Below are 18,099 nucleotides of genomic sequence, written 5' to 3'. Positions count from 1 at the left end.
CTGTTAAATGCATGAAGAAAGTAATAAACACAAGTAAGTTTCATGTCATTTTTAGAACTTTTCAAAACTAGAATTGTAGAATAATGTAATATTTTATTCTACAAGCAGAAATATTTTGAATATCTGTTATCTAAAATGTAAAAAAGTATTTGAAGAAGACACTTGAAACTGAAGACTTGCTATCACAGGAATAAATAAGCACACCCTGTCATTAAATGTTGTTTTTCTACATTTCCACTTACTCATCACATTTTGTTTAGTTGTTCATAACCACTCTTTGAGTCATGTGATTGACTGGGTCAGTGGTTCATGGTAAGAAATATGTTTGATGTATTATTCTCAACATGCTTTTGAAATTCTGTCTCTCTTTGCTGTCTGGTCTTACCTCTGGCATTTGATATCCAGTTTCCTCATATGTCTGATTTTGATTCATATGTATTGGGAAAATTATTCTCAGTATAATGTGGATCTGTTTTTCTTTTGAGTTCATAAATAAAATAAACATCAGTATGATTTGACTGCTGTTAATGATAATTCAGAGGAATGTTCCTTTCATTAAGTTAAAAAATGACTATGAAGAGAATAATTCCATTATGTGTTTTTTCTTTGGTAAGTAAATAAAAGTAGAGATTTTAAAACTATGTAACAACTCTACTGGTTTTCAATGTTTACAGGTAAAATATTTATGGGTTGAAGTTTATTTCTAATTACATTGCAGTGAAGCCAAACCATATTTGCAGCAAAGCAGAAAACTTTGAATAAGTACTGCATTATGTATTATGTAATAATTAAGGTCAAATTTATATGTAGAGGTTCACCTAATTGGAAAGGATGCTCAATCACTATTTTTTCTTTACCAAGTAGTAAGTTCCAACTAAACTTTTCCAGGTTCAGGGCCACTCAGAAATTTTGAGAGAAGTCTGATTCTGTATCTAGTGTAGAATGCCAGAAACCAGGCTAGATGAGTTCAGACCCTGGCTTGTCCACTTACTAGGCATATAACCTTGGGCAGATTATCAGACTACTCAGTGCTTCAGTTTTCTCATCTCTAAAATGGGGTCATCATAGTACCTCTCCCATAAAATTATGATGAGGTAATTCATGTAAATGAGATAATTCATGTAAAATGCTTAGAACAGTGTGCAGTAAGTGTTAGCTTTGATCAGTCGTAAATACTAGAAACTGATAAACGTGGTGCAGATGGGTAGAATACTGATTCTCCTTTTAACATGGCATGGACAATATACCTTATGTACTCTGGAGTCTTTTTTCCTCCTCAACCCTAGTTATTCTGAAAAAATCTGTTCACCTTATGGTGTGAGGGAGAAAGTGAAGCAAGTTAAATTGCAAGGGGAGTTTGACATGTAAAGTAACAGTATTAGGTTAAAAAGAGAGATGCCAGAAACTCAAAATCTCTTCCTGAGGCGAGGTCAAATTTTTCTTCTTGAAAGTTGTGTTTTCTACGAATGCTAGCCCCTTCATTTCTCTTTTAGCATTTTGTCCCCATAAGATATTTTGTAGTTAGTAAATGAGTGAGGTTGAGCAGAAGGATGTGAGGATTTATTGATTTAGTTAACAGTGTGTTTTCTAAGTAAGTACAGGGGATAGTAGAGGACTTCTAGTCCATTCCATTGATGTAGGGGGACTTGCCTGGAATATAAAATGTGAAGCCAAGGATACTACCAAAGATACAAATGTGAAACTACTCACTACTCGGGTGAAAGGGGCAGGGAGCAGAAAGGCTGAACAGAGAGGAGTTAGTGGCTTAGGGATGGTGTAGAGAGTACAGTGACCTGGGTTTGGGTCAGGATTTTTCCATTCGTCAACTATGAGACCTAGTTGATGAATTAAGTATTAACATACTTAATCTCCTTGGTCTTTAGTTTTTTCTTATAAAATGGGAGTTGCAATGTGACTTTATTTGCTTTCATTCATTGCCTATTCATACGCCATAATGACCAGGTGATTTAATTATAGAAATCAATGCCTTCCTATGACACTTAGAATAATATCTCAGATCCTTACCCAGGCCTGCAAGGACCCATATGATATGGCCCTTTTACACTTTCCTGACCTCATCTTGTACTACTGTCTCTTTTACTTACTAGGTTCCAACTCCAATGGCTCTCTTTCTGTTCTTCACTGTATGTAAGCTTTTTTGCATATTAAAGTCTTCTAACTGGTTGATCTCACTGCCTAGAAAGATTTCTTCTAGGCCGGGCAGAGTGACTGATGCCTGTAATTCTAGCATTTGGGAGGCCCAGGCAGGTGGATCACTTGAGGTCAGGAGTTCGAGACCAGCCTCGCCAACCTGGTGAAACCCTGCCTCTACTAAAAATACAAAAATTAGCTGGGCATGGTGTTGTGTACCTGTAATCCCAGCTACTGGGGAGGCTGAGTCAGAAGAATTCCTTGAACTTGGTAGGCGGAGGTTGCAATGAGAGATTGTGCCACTGCACTCCAGCCTGGGCAACAGAGTTAGACTCTGTCTCAAACAAAAGGAAAATTTCTCCTAGATTTTCACAGGCCTTCTCCAGGTCTTAAGTTAAATATAACATCTTCAAAGAGGCCTCTACTAAGCCCATTAGTTTAAAAGAGCGCTCTCTGTGATTCTGTTGCATTTTCTTCATAGCATGAATCATTTCTTGATATTTTCCTGTATATGTCTGAATGTAGCTTACCCTAGAATGTAAGCTTCGTGAGAGTAGGACTATGTCTTTCTCCTTCCCTGCTGTATCCCCAGTATCTAGAGCAATTCCTGGCACATAGTAAGTGTGATATCAGTGTTTTTTTGTTTGTTTGTTTTTGAGACAGAGTCTCATTCTGTTGCCCAGGCTATAGTGCAATGGCTCTATCTCGGCTCACTGCAACCTCCTCCTCAAGCGATTTTCCTGCCTCAGCCTTCCGTGTAGCTGGGATTATAGGCACTCACCACCATGCCCAGCTAATTTTTGTATTTTTAGTACAGATGGGGTTTCATCATGTTGGTCAGGCTGGTCTTGAATTTCTGACCTCAAGTGATCCACCTGCCTTGGCCTCCAAAAGTGCTGGAATTACAGGCATGAGCCACTGCACCTGGCCTATATCAGCTTTTAAATAAAAGTATGGAATGAATAAGGTGCTGACTGACACTGAAATAAACATTTGCTCTTTACCCTAAAACTCCTATTCTCTTTATGCTTTCCTATAAGACTGGGAAAGGAAATAGGAAGATGAGCCCAGAGCATCTTATATTGTCACAAAGTAAGGGAGTGCTAAAAACAAAGCCCACACAGCGATGTGTGGTGTGTGAGAGAGAGGGACACAGGTACCAATGGAGAGAGGTCCTAATGGCCAAAACTGGAATAATTTGATCAACAACAAAAAAGTGGTATTGAATTATAACCAAAAAGGTATTTAAAAAAATACCTGACCATGCTGATTTAAATAAATGATTGAATAAATAAATAAATAAATAAAGGGAGACAAATGTGTGCTAAATTCTCAATAATTATGTAGATACTCCACCCTCCAGAAGCAGGACCATAACTTTCTACCCCTTCAGTATAGGCTTATGTAGTGACATTCTTCCAAAGAGTACTGTATGGAAAGGGGGAGGAAAAAAGAGTAATCTTACAGCAGAGAAAACTGATAAACACTACCTCAGCCAGGTGATCAAGATTGACTGTTGACACTGTGTATCTTTGATATGATATGTTGAAAATGGTGCTGTTCTTTTATGGTCTTTCTTTTAAAACCTCATAACTCCAGTCTAATTATGAGTAAAACATCACAAAAATCCCAGTCGAGGAAAATTCTACAAAATACCTGATCAGTTTCCTCAAAACTTTCAGTGCATAAAAAATAAGGAAAGTATGAGGAACTGTCACAGCGAAAAGGAGCCAGGATGACTAAATACGGAGACAGGATGACTAAATACAATGTGGTATCCTGGTTGGGATCTTGGAATAGAAAAAGGATATGAAGTGAAAAGTCAGGAAATCTGAGTATGTGGGTTTTAGTTAATAATGTGTCAATATTGGCTCTGTAATTGTTAAGAAGGCACTCCACTAATATAGGATGGTAATAACAGGGATACTGGATGTGGAGTAGATGGGAATTCTCTGTACTATCTTGGTTTTTCTATAAATTGAACAATGTTCTGAAATACAAAGTTTATTTCAGATAAAATTCAAATAAAATGTTATGAATATTTTTCCACATGATGCTATATTGTTTTGTTGTGTCATTTAAGTGCCTATTTGTCTTCTATTTTTATATACAGATGTCATAGCTTATTTAAAACCACCCATTCTTGGGCATTTAAATTGGTTCTAGTAGTTTGTACCTACATCTTTGATCATCCCTTTGGTGATAGAGGAAGGACTGTTTTTGCATGGAAACTTTATCTTCTCTTGTTTAATATTATTTCCGATTTATTCTCTTATCTCTGTTTCCCCTTAGGTTAGGACTTTAAATACTTTCTATAGGCTGCTGAGTCCTGCCTAATTGATTATATCACAGGCATCTCAAATTCAACACATTCAGAGGTGGGCTCTTATTTTGTTTTCGCTTCAATTACTTCTCTCTCTGATTTCCGTTTTTCTGTTAAGGCTGTCATAGTTTACCCAGATATTCAGCAGGACTGTGGGAGTTAAGTTTGGTTTCTCATCTCTGTCACTATTCTGTCTGCATCCTCTTCCCATACAACCTTTCACATGCTCTGTCTATTCTGTTCTTAAAATATATCTTAAACTCATGATTTTTCCATGTCTACTGCTACCAACCTTGTCTGAACTATCTATCATCAAATTATGCCTGGACCTTTACAATATCCCTAACAGTCCCCTTTCTCTCTTGCCTCTTCTTAGTTCATTCTTTGAATATAATTACAAATGTGGGGGATCCCTATGGGTTTTAAATAGAAGGATGACGATACAATTTGTGATTGTTCTGAAATGATCATTCTGCAAGATGTGCAAAGAATGGCTCCTTACCATTACTACAATGACTGGCATGCTGTGGCCTCTGTCTACCTTTCTCTTTCATTTCATTTCAGTCTCTTTCTCACCATGGTTTAGTTATATTTGTCTTCTTTCAGTTTTGTTCTTTCTCTATGCCAACCCCTTTCCTGCCTTTGAGCTTTCGCACATGTTACTCTTTGTTTTCCAGTTTTATCTTCCATCTTCTTTCCCCATGGCAGGTCCTATAATTCTTTGTTTAGTTATTTTCTTTACTATTCCAAAGAAGGCAAGACTATATCTTTTTTATTTCCTTATGTATACTTAGTACCTAGAGTAAAGCCTTACACATTAGCAACACTCAGTAGTTGCTGAATAATTAAACAAGTAGTAATTACCATTTTCATTCATTTGTTAAAAAATAGTGTTCAGGATCTGTGTTAAGTGCTATGGAAACACACAAAGGGTTTAAAATAAATAAGTCTTACCTTGAAATAGCTCCTAATTTAAAAGGAGGGATAGAAGAACATATAAATAATATTGTAGCATGGAGGAAGGCAATGTTGTTGGAGTAAAGTTCTGTTATTAACCACCTGTATGTCCTCACGTAAGTTTTTTTTTTTTTGAGTTGGTCTTGTTGCCCAGGCTGGAGTGCAATGGCGCAATCTCGGCTCACCGCAACCTCTGCTTCCCGGGTTCAAGCGATTCTCGTGCCTCAGCCTCCCGAGTAGCTGGGATTGCAGGCATGCTCCACCACGCCTGGCTAATTTTTTGTATATTTAGTAGAGATGGAGTTTCTCCATGTTGGTTATGCTGGTCTCGAACTCCTGACCTCAGGTGATCCACCTGCCTCAGCCTCCCAAAGTGTTGGGATTACAGGCGTGAGCCACCGTGCCAGGCCAAGTTATTTTTATTCTGTGTTCCTTTTTGTATCCATCTGGATATTAACGAGTTTGACTAGACTCTTGTAAGGCTATGCTTCTCAACTCTGGTGTGCCATTAATACTACGCTGGTGAAATTATTTTTTTCCAAGTTTCCATCCCTGAAAAACCTGATTCATTTGGTATGGGGTGGTTCTATGAATTCCACAGGTGACTGGGGGGATGCATGGGTAGGTTAAGGAAGTAGTGACCTAGCTCGTTCTAGCTTTGACATCTTACAATTCTAATTGTAGTACAAGGAAGACTGTGAAAGTGCAGTCGAAATCAGATAAATTAAGTGTTGTATTCATTCGGGGGCAGGAAATATAATTTCTTGCTTGCTGGCTGGGATTGGGGCTTAATGGAAAAGATGATGTTGAAATAGACTTTGAAGAATAGGTGGAAATGTGGGCAGGTGGGTGATTGCACGGTTGGTGTTCAGTTCACCTTAGCTGTAGGCCAGAAGACATGCAAGGGAAGGGGGGGAAAATGACCCGTTTTGATGCAGTGAACCATGGTTCTAGTCTTGTTTTTTTCATTTTACCTGTCACACTTGGTTGTCCTTTTGGAGATGAAAGATTGTATTATTGCAGCTTGATCCTCATTCGGTGGAAGTGGAGCATGTGGTGACAGACACCATGGGACTGCTTTGAGAGATAATTGGGCATATTCTTCCTCAAGCCTTTTGGGGCTTTGCTCTTTGAGATCCATTTTGACCACCCCATTGGTTTTCTGGTTAGAAACAAAGAATATCAGGACCCACTCTGTTATCTAAAATAATAGTTTGCTGTCAGAATGATTATTATTAAACCAAAGTTGGCTTTTTTGTTTAGATGAAACCATTAAAAAGGCAACATTCTGAGTAAATTATATAGCGTCCACTTGATGAAATAATAAGCCTAAGTTTAGGGAATGAAAGTAATGATCTAATGCAGTATTTAGAATGCATATACAGTATATAGTTATTAACCAAAAAGTCACATCCTTTTGCACATTCTTTTAATTTGTGCAAAATTTGTCATTAATTGCCCAGGAAACCTCTGATTTTTTTCATACATAATCACATCATAGCTATTGACTTTCTCTCCCTTCTCCTGCCTTAAAATACATCCCTGTAAATAGTAGATTACTTTCAGATTGGTAATACCCCCTTTAAACATTGAGTTGCTAAGTTTAGCCATGTTGCTCTCTTTCTTAAAAAATAGAATTCTTTTTTCCCCAACTTTGCCTTTGAGTTGTTACTGACAAATCACACTTTGGTTTTTTTGTTTGTTTGTTTTTTATTTTTGTTTTTTTTGAGACTCTGTTGCTGAGGCTGGAGTGCTGTGGCGTGATCACCGCTAACTGCAGCCTTGACCTCCCCAGGCTCAGGTGATCCCCCCATCTGTTTTTTTTTTTTGTTTTGTATTTTTAGTAGAGACAAGGTTTTGCTATGTTGCCCAGGTGGGTCTCGAACTCCTGGGCTCAAGCGATCCACCTGCCTCAGCCTCCCAAAGTGCTAGGATTACAGGCATGAGCCACTGCACCTGGCCCACACTTTGTTTTTTCATGGCAATTGGCTTAAAATTTTATTTAATCCTTCTGCCCAATGTGAGCCTGCTAATTCTGAAATGCTTTTTGTTTTCATTAACTACCACTGTATGGAGGAGGAAATGTATATAGTATTCTAATTGCAAACAGTTTGAGAGATGAATTCTGATTCTTCATTCAAACTCATTCTAAATGGGGCAGGGTCAGAAACACAGAAGTCAAAAATTGAAAAGAAAGAATAAGATAGTGGGTAAGGAATGAGGCAGCCAAGCTGATATCCAGCCAGGAATCCAGTTCTTCCCTATCCCTGGCAACTATCTTAGATCAATTTAGGATTTATAAGTTGGCCTGTGATCATCCAGCCACCTCACCACCTCATGTAGCCCTTGATGATGTTGGTCTATTGACTTTGAAATTAGAGAAGTAGAAATAACAAGCCTTTTGTGATTGACTACTTGCACAGAATAACCTTTACTAATTTGAATTCTTGGCCTTCAGTAGCAACAGAGCCCCTTAGAGAGTGACATTTGCCATGATTTATTTGAATGAAAAAATAAATAAAAAGAATAACAACATAGCTAGATCTGAAAAGAGACCTGAGAAGTCAGAAAATGTCTCCAATTTCAGGAAGGGGTGTCAAGGGAAATAACTCCTATTGCATCCCTTGTGTCTTTTTTTTTTTTTTTTTTTAAGACAGAGTTTCACTCTCATTGCCCAGGCTGGAGTGCAGTGGCACGATCTCAGCTCACTGCACCCTCTGCCTCCTGGGTTCAAGCGATTCTCCTGCCTCAGCCTCCCAAGTAGCTGGGATTACAGGCATGTGCCACCATGCCTGGCTAATTTTGTATTTGTAGTAGAGATGGAGTTTCTCCATGTTGGTCAGGCTGGTCTCGAACTCCCATCCTTAGGTGATCCACCTGCCTTGGCCTCCCAAAGTGCTGAGATTACAGGTGTGAGCCACTGCTCCCGGCCCCTCGTGTCGTTTTATCTGCCAGATTGTTAAGAGGAATAATAGAGCCCGAAGTGTATACCACATTTGCCTTGTAAGCACGTTGAAGATTACTTACTATTTTGCAAATTGTGTTTTGTGTTCATGCTGCCTGGGTGGTGTTGCAGGACTGCTTCTGCTTCATCCAGAGCACTTGAAATATTATCTGCTTACATATTTATATATTAGGGTTTCATGTATTATTTGGTTGAATACGAGGGTTCTGCTTTTTTAAGAAAAAATTGAAAACCTTTGGTTTAGCTGAAATGCCCAAGACTTTATAGAGAATGTATCAGAAGATCAAAGAAGGTAAATTACATACCCACAGTCATGGAACTATTTAGAGGTCAACAGAGATTAGAAACCATCCAGGTTTCAACCATCCATGTCTGGACTTCCTATCCAGGGCATTTTTGCTACAAAATGTTGATTTGATTTTCCATTTTGAAAGACACAGAAGTGATCTGTGAAATGGTGATTAGCACTAGGCGGCCCCAGGCAGCCCTGGAATGCTCCATGGTTCAAATGCCCAAGACCAGATGGAAGTCTAGAAGTGGATGACTCAAAGTTTATTAGTTTTGCCACCTGGGCTGTACAGCCAAACCAGCTGCCACAGGCAGTTCCAATTTTGACAGAGCGGTAAATGAACATAAAAGTGAGTTTAAGTCCCAAGAATAAAGTAAAGGAGAATGGCTGCAGCAGCAAGGTGATTCATCCAAGCTGAGTCCTGTTGATATTTCTTGTAGGAAGCACAGCTGCTGTGCTAGGTAGGGGGCAAGAAAAGGCCTGAAAAATCATGCCTTGAGTTGTTCCAGGAGCCAATCTCAATTTGGGGTATGTTTTAATGACAGGCTTGGTAGGTTTTCCAATGGCATCTGACGATCTAGAAAGGGAAAAGCAAGCCCGTGCTATATCATGATTATGTCATGTGGCCTGAACCACTTTTTATTCTTTTCTGGAATCCATGGAAAATCATTTGATCACCTCCTTTCCATAGTTCTGCGGTGGTGGAGCCATAAATATTCATTGGAACATAAGATCCTTGTGGCAGATCACCAGGAATCAATTCATTATCTTCATATTATCGTCATATTGAGTTGAACTATTGTAGATTTGTCAAGATCTGTCCATGAAATACTACAGTAGTCAGAAATTGACTCTAAGGTTTTGGATGACCCCTTTAATAGATCGGCAGTTCTCAAAAATTGAATTGAGTATGACAGTGAGCACATGGGGCTAGGAACAAATTGGGAGAAGTACAGTAATGTTTCTTTAAATGAGGATGATCCACTAATTAATTTTAAAAACTCAAATAATCTTGATCTTTTCTGTCAGAATGCTTTGGGCAGAAAGTAACAGAAAACCTGGCTAAACTGACTTAAATAAAATGGAGGTTTATTATTATTACTTTTCTGTGTCAACAGAAATTTAGAGGAATGTGGTTCCTGGCTTTGGTTCATCTACTCAGTGATGACACAGGCTCTCTTTGTGTTATCTTGGTGCAAAATAAAAGGAGATACATGCAGAGGGGAAAAAAATGCACGAGTTGCTGATGTATATTGCCATGGGTTTGAGGATAAAGGCCGGACCACGGTTCCATCTGCTTGGTCAACCTCTGCTTTCAGATAATCTTTTTAGGGGTTGAACGTTTATGTATTTATATTTCTCAATTGACTATTACTTAGTCTCATGCAATATTGTAATACCGTTCTTCATTTGTGTGATAAAAGTACAATGCCTGTATATTTTCTAACTTGATGGACAGGTTCTTTTCTTCTACAATGAGATGAAGTGAAATTACTTTCATAATATAACATTCTCTTTATGAGTATAGATAAACTAGCTGTTCTATTTTATTTATTTACTTTTTTTCCTGGTAGGTGGCGTGTTTGTCTCACATAGCTGCAAATTATCTTATTGGTCAAAAGGAAGCAAAACGTTGGGGTACAGCTCATGGCAGTATCGTTCCTTACCAGGTAAGACTACAGCAGTCTAGGGTTGGGCTGTTGTAATTTGCAGTTTTATATGATGTGTTTTTGGAAAATGATTTCTTTTTATACACAAATCCTTCAGCTGTTTTTTTTTTTGTAATGTATCTGTGTCTGGCTATAACAAGGTTCTGTTGTTCACTTTAAGTTCTGTTTTGCGTATTTCTTCATCAGAAAGAGATTAGTAACAAGACCCTTAAACAGATCAAAGGAACTCGCTGAAAGTAAGTGCCTGTTGGGCTCATATGATGGTTTTCTTTTTTTTTTTTCCACCTAAAAGAGGCACTGACTGTAGCCATTTTATAAAGCATGATTTGTTAACCATGTCAGTTATAAAACAAATGTTACCTACCCCATCTGACAATAATATTCTCACAGGGTTGAAGTAAAATGAAAATTTGCGTGTGATGGTTCTTCATTTTTGGAACAAAGCAGATGGCTCAGGAGCTGCTGTTCTTTATTAAGTGTCTAAACTTGTCCTTAGAAATTCTTGACTTTGGCTAGTGTAAATGAATATGTGAAGTAACTGTGATCTTTCAAAAATAAAATTTAAAACAAAACCTAGCTCTTCTTCCAATCTCTAACCTTTGCTTGGTCCAGTTGCACTGTATGTTGTTGTATTTATTAATGTATCTGCATATCTTCTGTACTCTATTGCAAACTCTTAAGAGTAGAGGTGACTTTTTCATCATTGTATATCTTCTCACAATCAATGGAAGCACATGTTAGGTACTGTGTTCGTGTCTGTGGAATGAATGAGTGAATTTTACTGGAGTCATTTCAATGTTAGTGCTCTTGGGAGAAAACAAAAAAGTCAGCATTTTTCATTTGCCAGGAAATTCATCAACCCTGCTAATCATCCTTTTAGCTTTAAGACATTATTTCCTTGGGCAAAACTAGTTTCTTTTCCATTTTTTAAAATCGGAATTTGAGGAAAGCACTGACACAATATGAACCTGGGATTCTTCCCTCTCTGTTTATATTCATGGCCCTTTACCTGAGGCATTACTGTGATTTCACTGTAGCACTGCTTTTTAACACATTGAGTTGATCTTTAGGTGTAATTACAGTTGTGGAGGTGTTTTCTCCAGTTCTTCCCCTTTGTCTGCACCATTCGTTTTATGACCACCATTAATGACATTTTGCTTCTCCACTTCCTAGCCCTTTGTGACTGACCCTATACTTCTAACCAGACCTGCTTCATTTCACAGAAGTCATTACATTGTTGAATTGGTTAGAGATCATCAGATTTAGTCTTTTTGTTTTTCAGATAAGAAATCTGATACCTAGATTGGGCAGATGAACTCCAACTGTGGTGCCCTGCCTCCTTGTTGAATATTCTTTCAGATTCTGCTACCTTTGATAAGAAAAGGTGATTTCAGTTCCCTTCATCAACTCTACCCCTATCAAGGGTCTCCATCAAACTTGCTCCTAGGTCAAGGGTCTGATCAACTAAATTTATACTCGTCATTGATAATGGAGGTCTTTCTCAAGGGTATTTTAACAGAGAACAATGTTGGAATCTATGGGAAATCATCTCAAATAATGGAAGTCTGGCTTTCAGTCTTTATTTATTTATTTATTTAGAGACAGAGTCTTGCTCTGTTGCCTATGTGGGTGTGCAGTGGCACGATCTCAGCTCCCTGCAACCTCCACCTCCCAGGTTCAAGTGATTCTTCTGCCTCCGCCTCCTGAGTAGCTGGGACTACTGGCATGTGCCACCACGCCTGGCTAATTTTTGTATTTTTAGTAGAGACAGGGTTTCACCATGTTGGCCAGACTGGCCTCGACCTCCTGACCTCAAGTGATCCACCTGCCTCGTCCTCCCAAAGTACTGGGATTACAGGCATGATCCACCATGCCTGGCCTGGCCTTCAGCCTTTTATGTACGTGAAGAAAGCATTCCTGAGTTGGAAGATTCTCTAGTGTAATTCCAAATCCCATCACATAGGTAGGTGTTCACTGCGTTCAAGCATAAAGTTTATAGTTTATTTTTTGCTCATTTAAAAAATAGAACGTCATTTTAAAAAGCTTTACATAGACCTCAGCTATTCCTTCTGGGCATGTGCACCTAGAATTCTGGCACCCTGGGTATACCCTCAATTATTTCACTATGTGGTGAAAAGAAATTCAGAATCTTGGCTTTTATTTTGGAAAGTAAAAGACATAGGATTTTTTTTCTCTTTCTCTCTGTGTGTGTATCTGTGTCTGTGTTTGTCTGTTCTTCAATGATAGAAATGTACTTTTCCTGTTGAATTGTGCCATTCACATAAAATGGATAGTATACTTATTTGATTTTAGTTGATTGCAGCTTTATTATCTGTAAGAAATAAGAAATCTACCAGGTTATTTCCTCAAGAGCCCAGAATTAATTTGTTTCCTCTTCCCAAGAACTAGTTCAGCACTGTGATTAAGGAATAAATGCAAATTTAGCTGAAATGAAACTAGCATACCAAGATGGGTCCTAGATATGCTTAGAGACCCCGGTCTGTTTTCAATTTTAAAAATAGATTGGGGGAATATTTTTGTGGGTGAATGCCAGGATAATTATAATTTAGTTTTCTGTAATAATTACAGAAAACTTTGCATCTAAGTTGAGTTGTCTGAGTTTTGGGCTGTCTATAATGGAAGACTCTGATGGTCACAGGAGTTACTTGAGGTGCCTAGCTCACTCTCCTCCATTCTTGTTGAACCCTATCTGAAAGATTGTATACCTCAAATGCATGGCATGTAAATTTCAGAAAAGTAGTGATTCTTGTTTTGTGTGTTATTTTATAAGCATGCAGTTCTTAACTTCTCAGATTGATTATCCTCTCATGCCCTTTTCTTCCCTATTTTTTGGCTGCCAGCTTTTTAAGATTAAGTAAGTTAGGCAAACGTAGACAGAGCTGACATAATTTTGCTACTTGTTGAACATGTTGGTGGATGCTTTTCTGAGAATTCAGATATTTATGTATTTATTTATTATTTATGAGACTGGTTCTCACTTTGTTGTCCAGGCTGGAGTGCAGTGGTGTGATCATAGCTTACTGCAGCCTCGACCTGCTGGGCTCAAGTGTTCCTAGTAGCTGGGATACCGAGTAGCGGAGACTACAGATACGAGCCACAGTGTCTGGCAGGTTTCAGATTTTTAAAAAAAAGTTTTAGATTTCACTGCTTCTTTTGTTCCCATTTCTAGTGGACCCTGCCACAGAGAAGCACTTAGCCTAAGGGATTAATAGTTACATAATATTTGTTTATTTATTTATTTTTTTTTTGAGATAGAGTCTCGCTCTGTCACCCAGGCTGGAGTGCAGTGGCGTGATCTTGGCTTACTGCAACCTCCTCCTCCCAGGTTCAAGCTATGCTCCTGCCTCAGCCTCCTGAGTAGCTGGGATTACAGGCATAAGCAAAAACGCCTGGCTAGTTTTTGTATTTTTAGTAGAGATGGGGTTTCTCCATGTTGGCCAGGATGGTCTTGAATGCCTGACCTCAAGTGATCTGGCTGCCTCGGCCTCCCAAAGTGCTGGGATTACAGGCGTGAGCCTGTAATATTTTTAATGCATAGATATGTTTCCCAGCCCTTAAACAATTATACTTAAAGACAGTAGGCTTTTAGAGATGGGAGAGGAGGGTGCAGAGAGAGCAGATAGCTGGTCTTCAAAAAGAATATATTTTATTATGTAACATAGTTGTCAGTGGGCCCTTTACATACATGGCCAACATGGTAATTCTTTTAATTTCATACCCTGCATCTATCTAAAACTCTTGCCCAAATTTCTTCAACCTTCTAGGAACCTTCATTTCCATGTCCTCCTTTGTTTGTGACCCACACTGACCTCTACTCTGTCCAATATCGTAGAAGATCCATTCACAAATACACTCACAAGGACAGGTGATACTGAATATAGTGGGAAAAAAATGGAGTTTTTATTTACTTATTTTAAAATTAGATTTTAGAGCATACAAGTGCAGGTTTGTTACATGCAAATATTATGTAGTGGTGAAGCCTGGGCTTTTAGTGCAGTCATCACCCAAATAGTGTATGTCATATCCAATAGGTACTTTCTCCTCCCTCACTCCCCTTCCACCTCCCATGTTTTTGAGTCTCCAGTGTCTATTATTCCACTCTGTATGTCCATGGGTACGTGTTATCTAGCTCCCACTTATAAGTGAGAACATGCAGCATTTGACTTGCTGTTTCTTTTTCTGTTCTTTTTTTTTTTTGAAGTGGAGTCTCACTCTGTCACCCAGGCTGGAGTGTAGTGGTGCGATCTCGGCTCACTGCAACCTCTGCCTCCTCGGTTCAAGTGATTCTCCCCCCTCGGCCTCCTGAGTAGCTGGGATTACAGGGAAACGCCATCACGCCTGGCTAATTTTTTGTACTTTTAGTAGAGACAGGGTTTTGCCATGCTGGCCGGGCTGGTCTCAGACTCCTGACCTCAAGTAATCTGCCCACCTCGGCCTCCCAAAGTGCTGGGATTATGGCCATGAGCCACCGTGCCCAGCCATTTTTGTTTTACTTTGTTTTATTTTGACAGAGTCTTGCTCTGTTGCCGAGGCTGGAGTGTAATGGTGCTGTCTCAGCTCACTGCAACCTCTGCCTACTGAGTTCAAGTGATTGTCCTGACTCAGCCTCCCGAGTAGCTGGGACTATAGGCCTGTGCCACCATGCCTGGATAATTTTTGTATTTTTAGTAGAGATGGGGTTTCACCATGTTGGCCGGGCTGGTCTCGAATGCCTGACCTCAGGTGATCCACCCACCTTGGCCTCCCAAAGTGCTGAGATTCCAGGTGAGAGCCACCGTGCCCAGCCTGACTTGATGTTTCTGAGTTATTTTACATTAAGATCATGGCCTCCAATTCCATCCATGTTGCTGCAAATGATATGATTTTACTCTTGTTTTATGTCTGAGTAGTATTCCATGGTATAGATATACCACATTTTCTTTATCCAGTCCATTGTTGACAGGCACTTAGGTTTATTCCATGATTTTGTTATTGTGAATAGTGCTGCAATAAACATATGAATGCAAGTATCTTTTTGAGATCTTGATTTTTTTTCCTTTGGGCAGGTATCCAGTAGTGGGATTGCTGGATTGAATGGTAGTTCTATTTTTTAGTTCTTTGAGAAATCTCTATACTGTTCTCCATAGAAGTTGTACTAATTTACATTCACACCAACAGGGTATAAGCATTCTCTTTTCTCCATGTCCTCACCATCTGTTCTTACATTTTAAGAGCAGTGTTTTTTTATAGAGGAAATGTACCCAGTCTTACAACAGGAGGCCTCACCTTTCTAACCATATCCTTTGATTGTTACCAGGGAGTTTCACTGTCCTGAATAGCATAAGAATCTCCCCATCTTCTGTCTCTCTCTCTCTCTCCCTTCTCCTTTCTGGCTTCAGAGGTCCCTTGTCTCTCTTCTCCTTTTCAAGAGCAATGAATTTCTCTAGTCTTCTATGAGTTTTTATGCTCTCTAGTGCAGGCACAGTCTTTGTGCCCACAGATCTTTGGGTAGCTACCACTATACTAAGTGCTTAATGATTTGGTTTTGATATACAGTGAATCCCTTCCCAAGGGGCAAGCTGATGTGAGGATCTAATAGAAGCCCACCAGACTGTGTTTCTGATGAGACCATCTGTCCCCCCAGCTCATTCCTTTGGCAGCAGGAATTGAGGGAGCTCACAGTTTATTGTGCTCCCGGCAAAACCACAACTCCTTCAGCTATAGTGTTGCCCTCATGACAGGGTAAATTGCCCAAGAGGCCAGTCTTGAGAATAAGACTGTAACCTTTCCTTAAAAAGACTATCAGAGCCAGTCATGGTGGCTCACGCCTGTAATCCCAGCACTACTGATGCGGGAGGATTGTTTGAACTCAGGAGTTTGAGACCAGCCTGGGCAACATAGTGAGACCTTTCTCTCAAATAAAAAAGAAGAAGAAACTAGGCATGATGGCACAAGCCTGTGGTCCCAGCTACTCTGGAGGCTGAGGTGGGAGGATTGCTTGAGCCTCCCACCTGACTTGGAAGGTTGAGGCTACAGTGAGCTGTGATTGCACCACTGTACTCTAGTCTGAGTGACAGAGCGAGACCCTGTCTCAAATAAAATAAATAAAATAAAATAAAATAAAATAAAATAAAATAAAACTACTACCAGAATGAGTCCCATCACTCCTTATACCCATTTGCCTCAATTACAACCAGAACTCCAAACCTTTTGGCCATCTGTTATCACCTGGACAATTTTCCCATATGGCTCTGTTAATCTCTCTTCTTTTGACCCAGTCATTTCTCCTGTCATCAGTCTTGGTGGCTGTAAAATCCACATAGAGGACCCTTGCAACAGTCCACCCTCTCCTTTCTTTAACCTCTCCTCTCTTGCAGTGATCCTTTTCTGTTCTCACTTGGCTCCCACTCCCATTCACTTGGTGTTTCTCAAAGTTTAAAGTGCATGTGAATCATTTGGATGTCTTGTTAAGATGCAGATTCTGTTTCAAGGTGATGTTGATGCTGTTAGTAGGAGCACTCAGTTTCCAGATCTAAAATGCATTGTTATCATTATTTTTTTAGAGACAGAGTCTCTCTCTGTTGTCCAGGCTGGAGTAGTGGTGTGGTCATAGCACATTGCAGCTTCAAACTCAAGCAAACCTCCCACCTCAGCCTCCCGAGTAATAGCTGGTACCACAGGCACACACCACCATGCCCAGCTATTTAAAAAGTTTTTTTTAGAGACAGGGTCTCATCATCTTGCCCAGGCTAGTCTTGAACTCCTGGACTCAAGCGATCTTCCCACCTTCACCTCCCAAAGTGCTAAGATTACAGCTGTGAGCCATTGCTCGCAGCCTTAGACTGTTATTATCAATGACTACAGCTTTGCCTTTATACTCAACTGGCAAAATCCCAGTGCGGATAGACTTAATAGTTCATCTATTCCTGGCCTGCAGTCAAGTGGTGGATATGGCCAGAAGAAAATATGCTACTTTGCTGATGATCTCCCTCCCAGTCCATGGCCATCTCTCTCAAGTGGCCCCTCAGGCTTACCCAGAAATCCTGCCACCTTTACCTAGGTAATTTATTTTCTCCCCCTCTGAGATGACTACCTCACATCTTCTCTTCTCTAAGATCTTTCCATCTCTCCTCATCCTTAAAGACTGTCTCTTATTCCACTTAAAATCAATGCAATCAAAAGAGAACTACCTTATCTTTTCTCTACTGTACCTCCCAAACTCTTGCATTTGAACCTATATATAGATCACTGCATTCCTTCCTGTCACAAGAGAGGAAGTGTCCCTTTCCATATTTTGCCTAAGGGCATTGCATCTGCATTTTATGTCCTCTATCACCTGTATTATACTTCATAGGATAAGCAGATGATCATATAAATAAATAAATAAATAAATATATATATATTTATTTATTTTTTGAGACAGAGTCTTGCTCTGTTGCCCAGGTTGGAGTGCAGTGGTGCAATCTCGGCTCACTTCAACCTCCACCTCCCAAGTTCAAGCAATTCTTGTGCCTCAGCCTCCCAAGTAGCTGGGATTACAGATGTACGTCACCACGCCAGGCTAATTTTTGTATTTTTAATAGAGATGGGGTTTCACCATGTTTGCCAGACTGGTCTTGAACTCCCAACCTCAGGTGATCCACCTGCCTCGGCCTCCCAAAGTGCTGGGATTACAGGCATGAGCCACCGTGCCCAGCCAGATCATAGTTTTGACCTTAAAAAGCCCACCAACCTTTCTTTGATT

General features: G+C 39.6%; 1 protein-coding gene across 12 annotated transcripts in view; it reads left to right on the top strand.

The window, feature by feature from the left end:
- SUGCT (succinyl-CoA:glutarate-CoA transferase) overlaps nt 1-18,099 on the top strand; it is a 769,414-nt gene that overhangs the window by 165,998 nt on the left and 585,317 nt on the right. For all 12 annotated transcript variants that reach the window (XR_010158439.1, XM_054655560.2, XM_009452971.5 and 9 more), the window contains one exon: nt 10,260-10,355. Coding sequence is in view for 11 of the 12 variants with exons in the window: in XM_054655560.2 (XP_054511535.1) it covers nt 10,260-10,355 (96 nt within the window). In the remaining variant the exon portion in view is untranslated. The remainder of the gene's footprint in view (nt 1-10,259; nt 10,356-18,099) is intronic.

The sequence above is a fragment of the Pan troglodytes genome, chromosome 6, assembly GCF_028858775.2.
Source record: "Pan troglodytes isolate AG18354 chromosome 6, NHGRI_mPanTro3-v2.0_pri, whole genome shotgun sequence".
Lineage (NCBI taxonomy): Eukaryota > Metazoa > Chordata > Mammalia > Primates > Hominidae > Pan > Pan troglodytes.
Note: the sequence above shows the minus strand (reverse complement) of the source record. Positions and strands in the feature narration are given on the sequence as shown.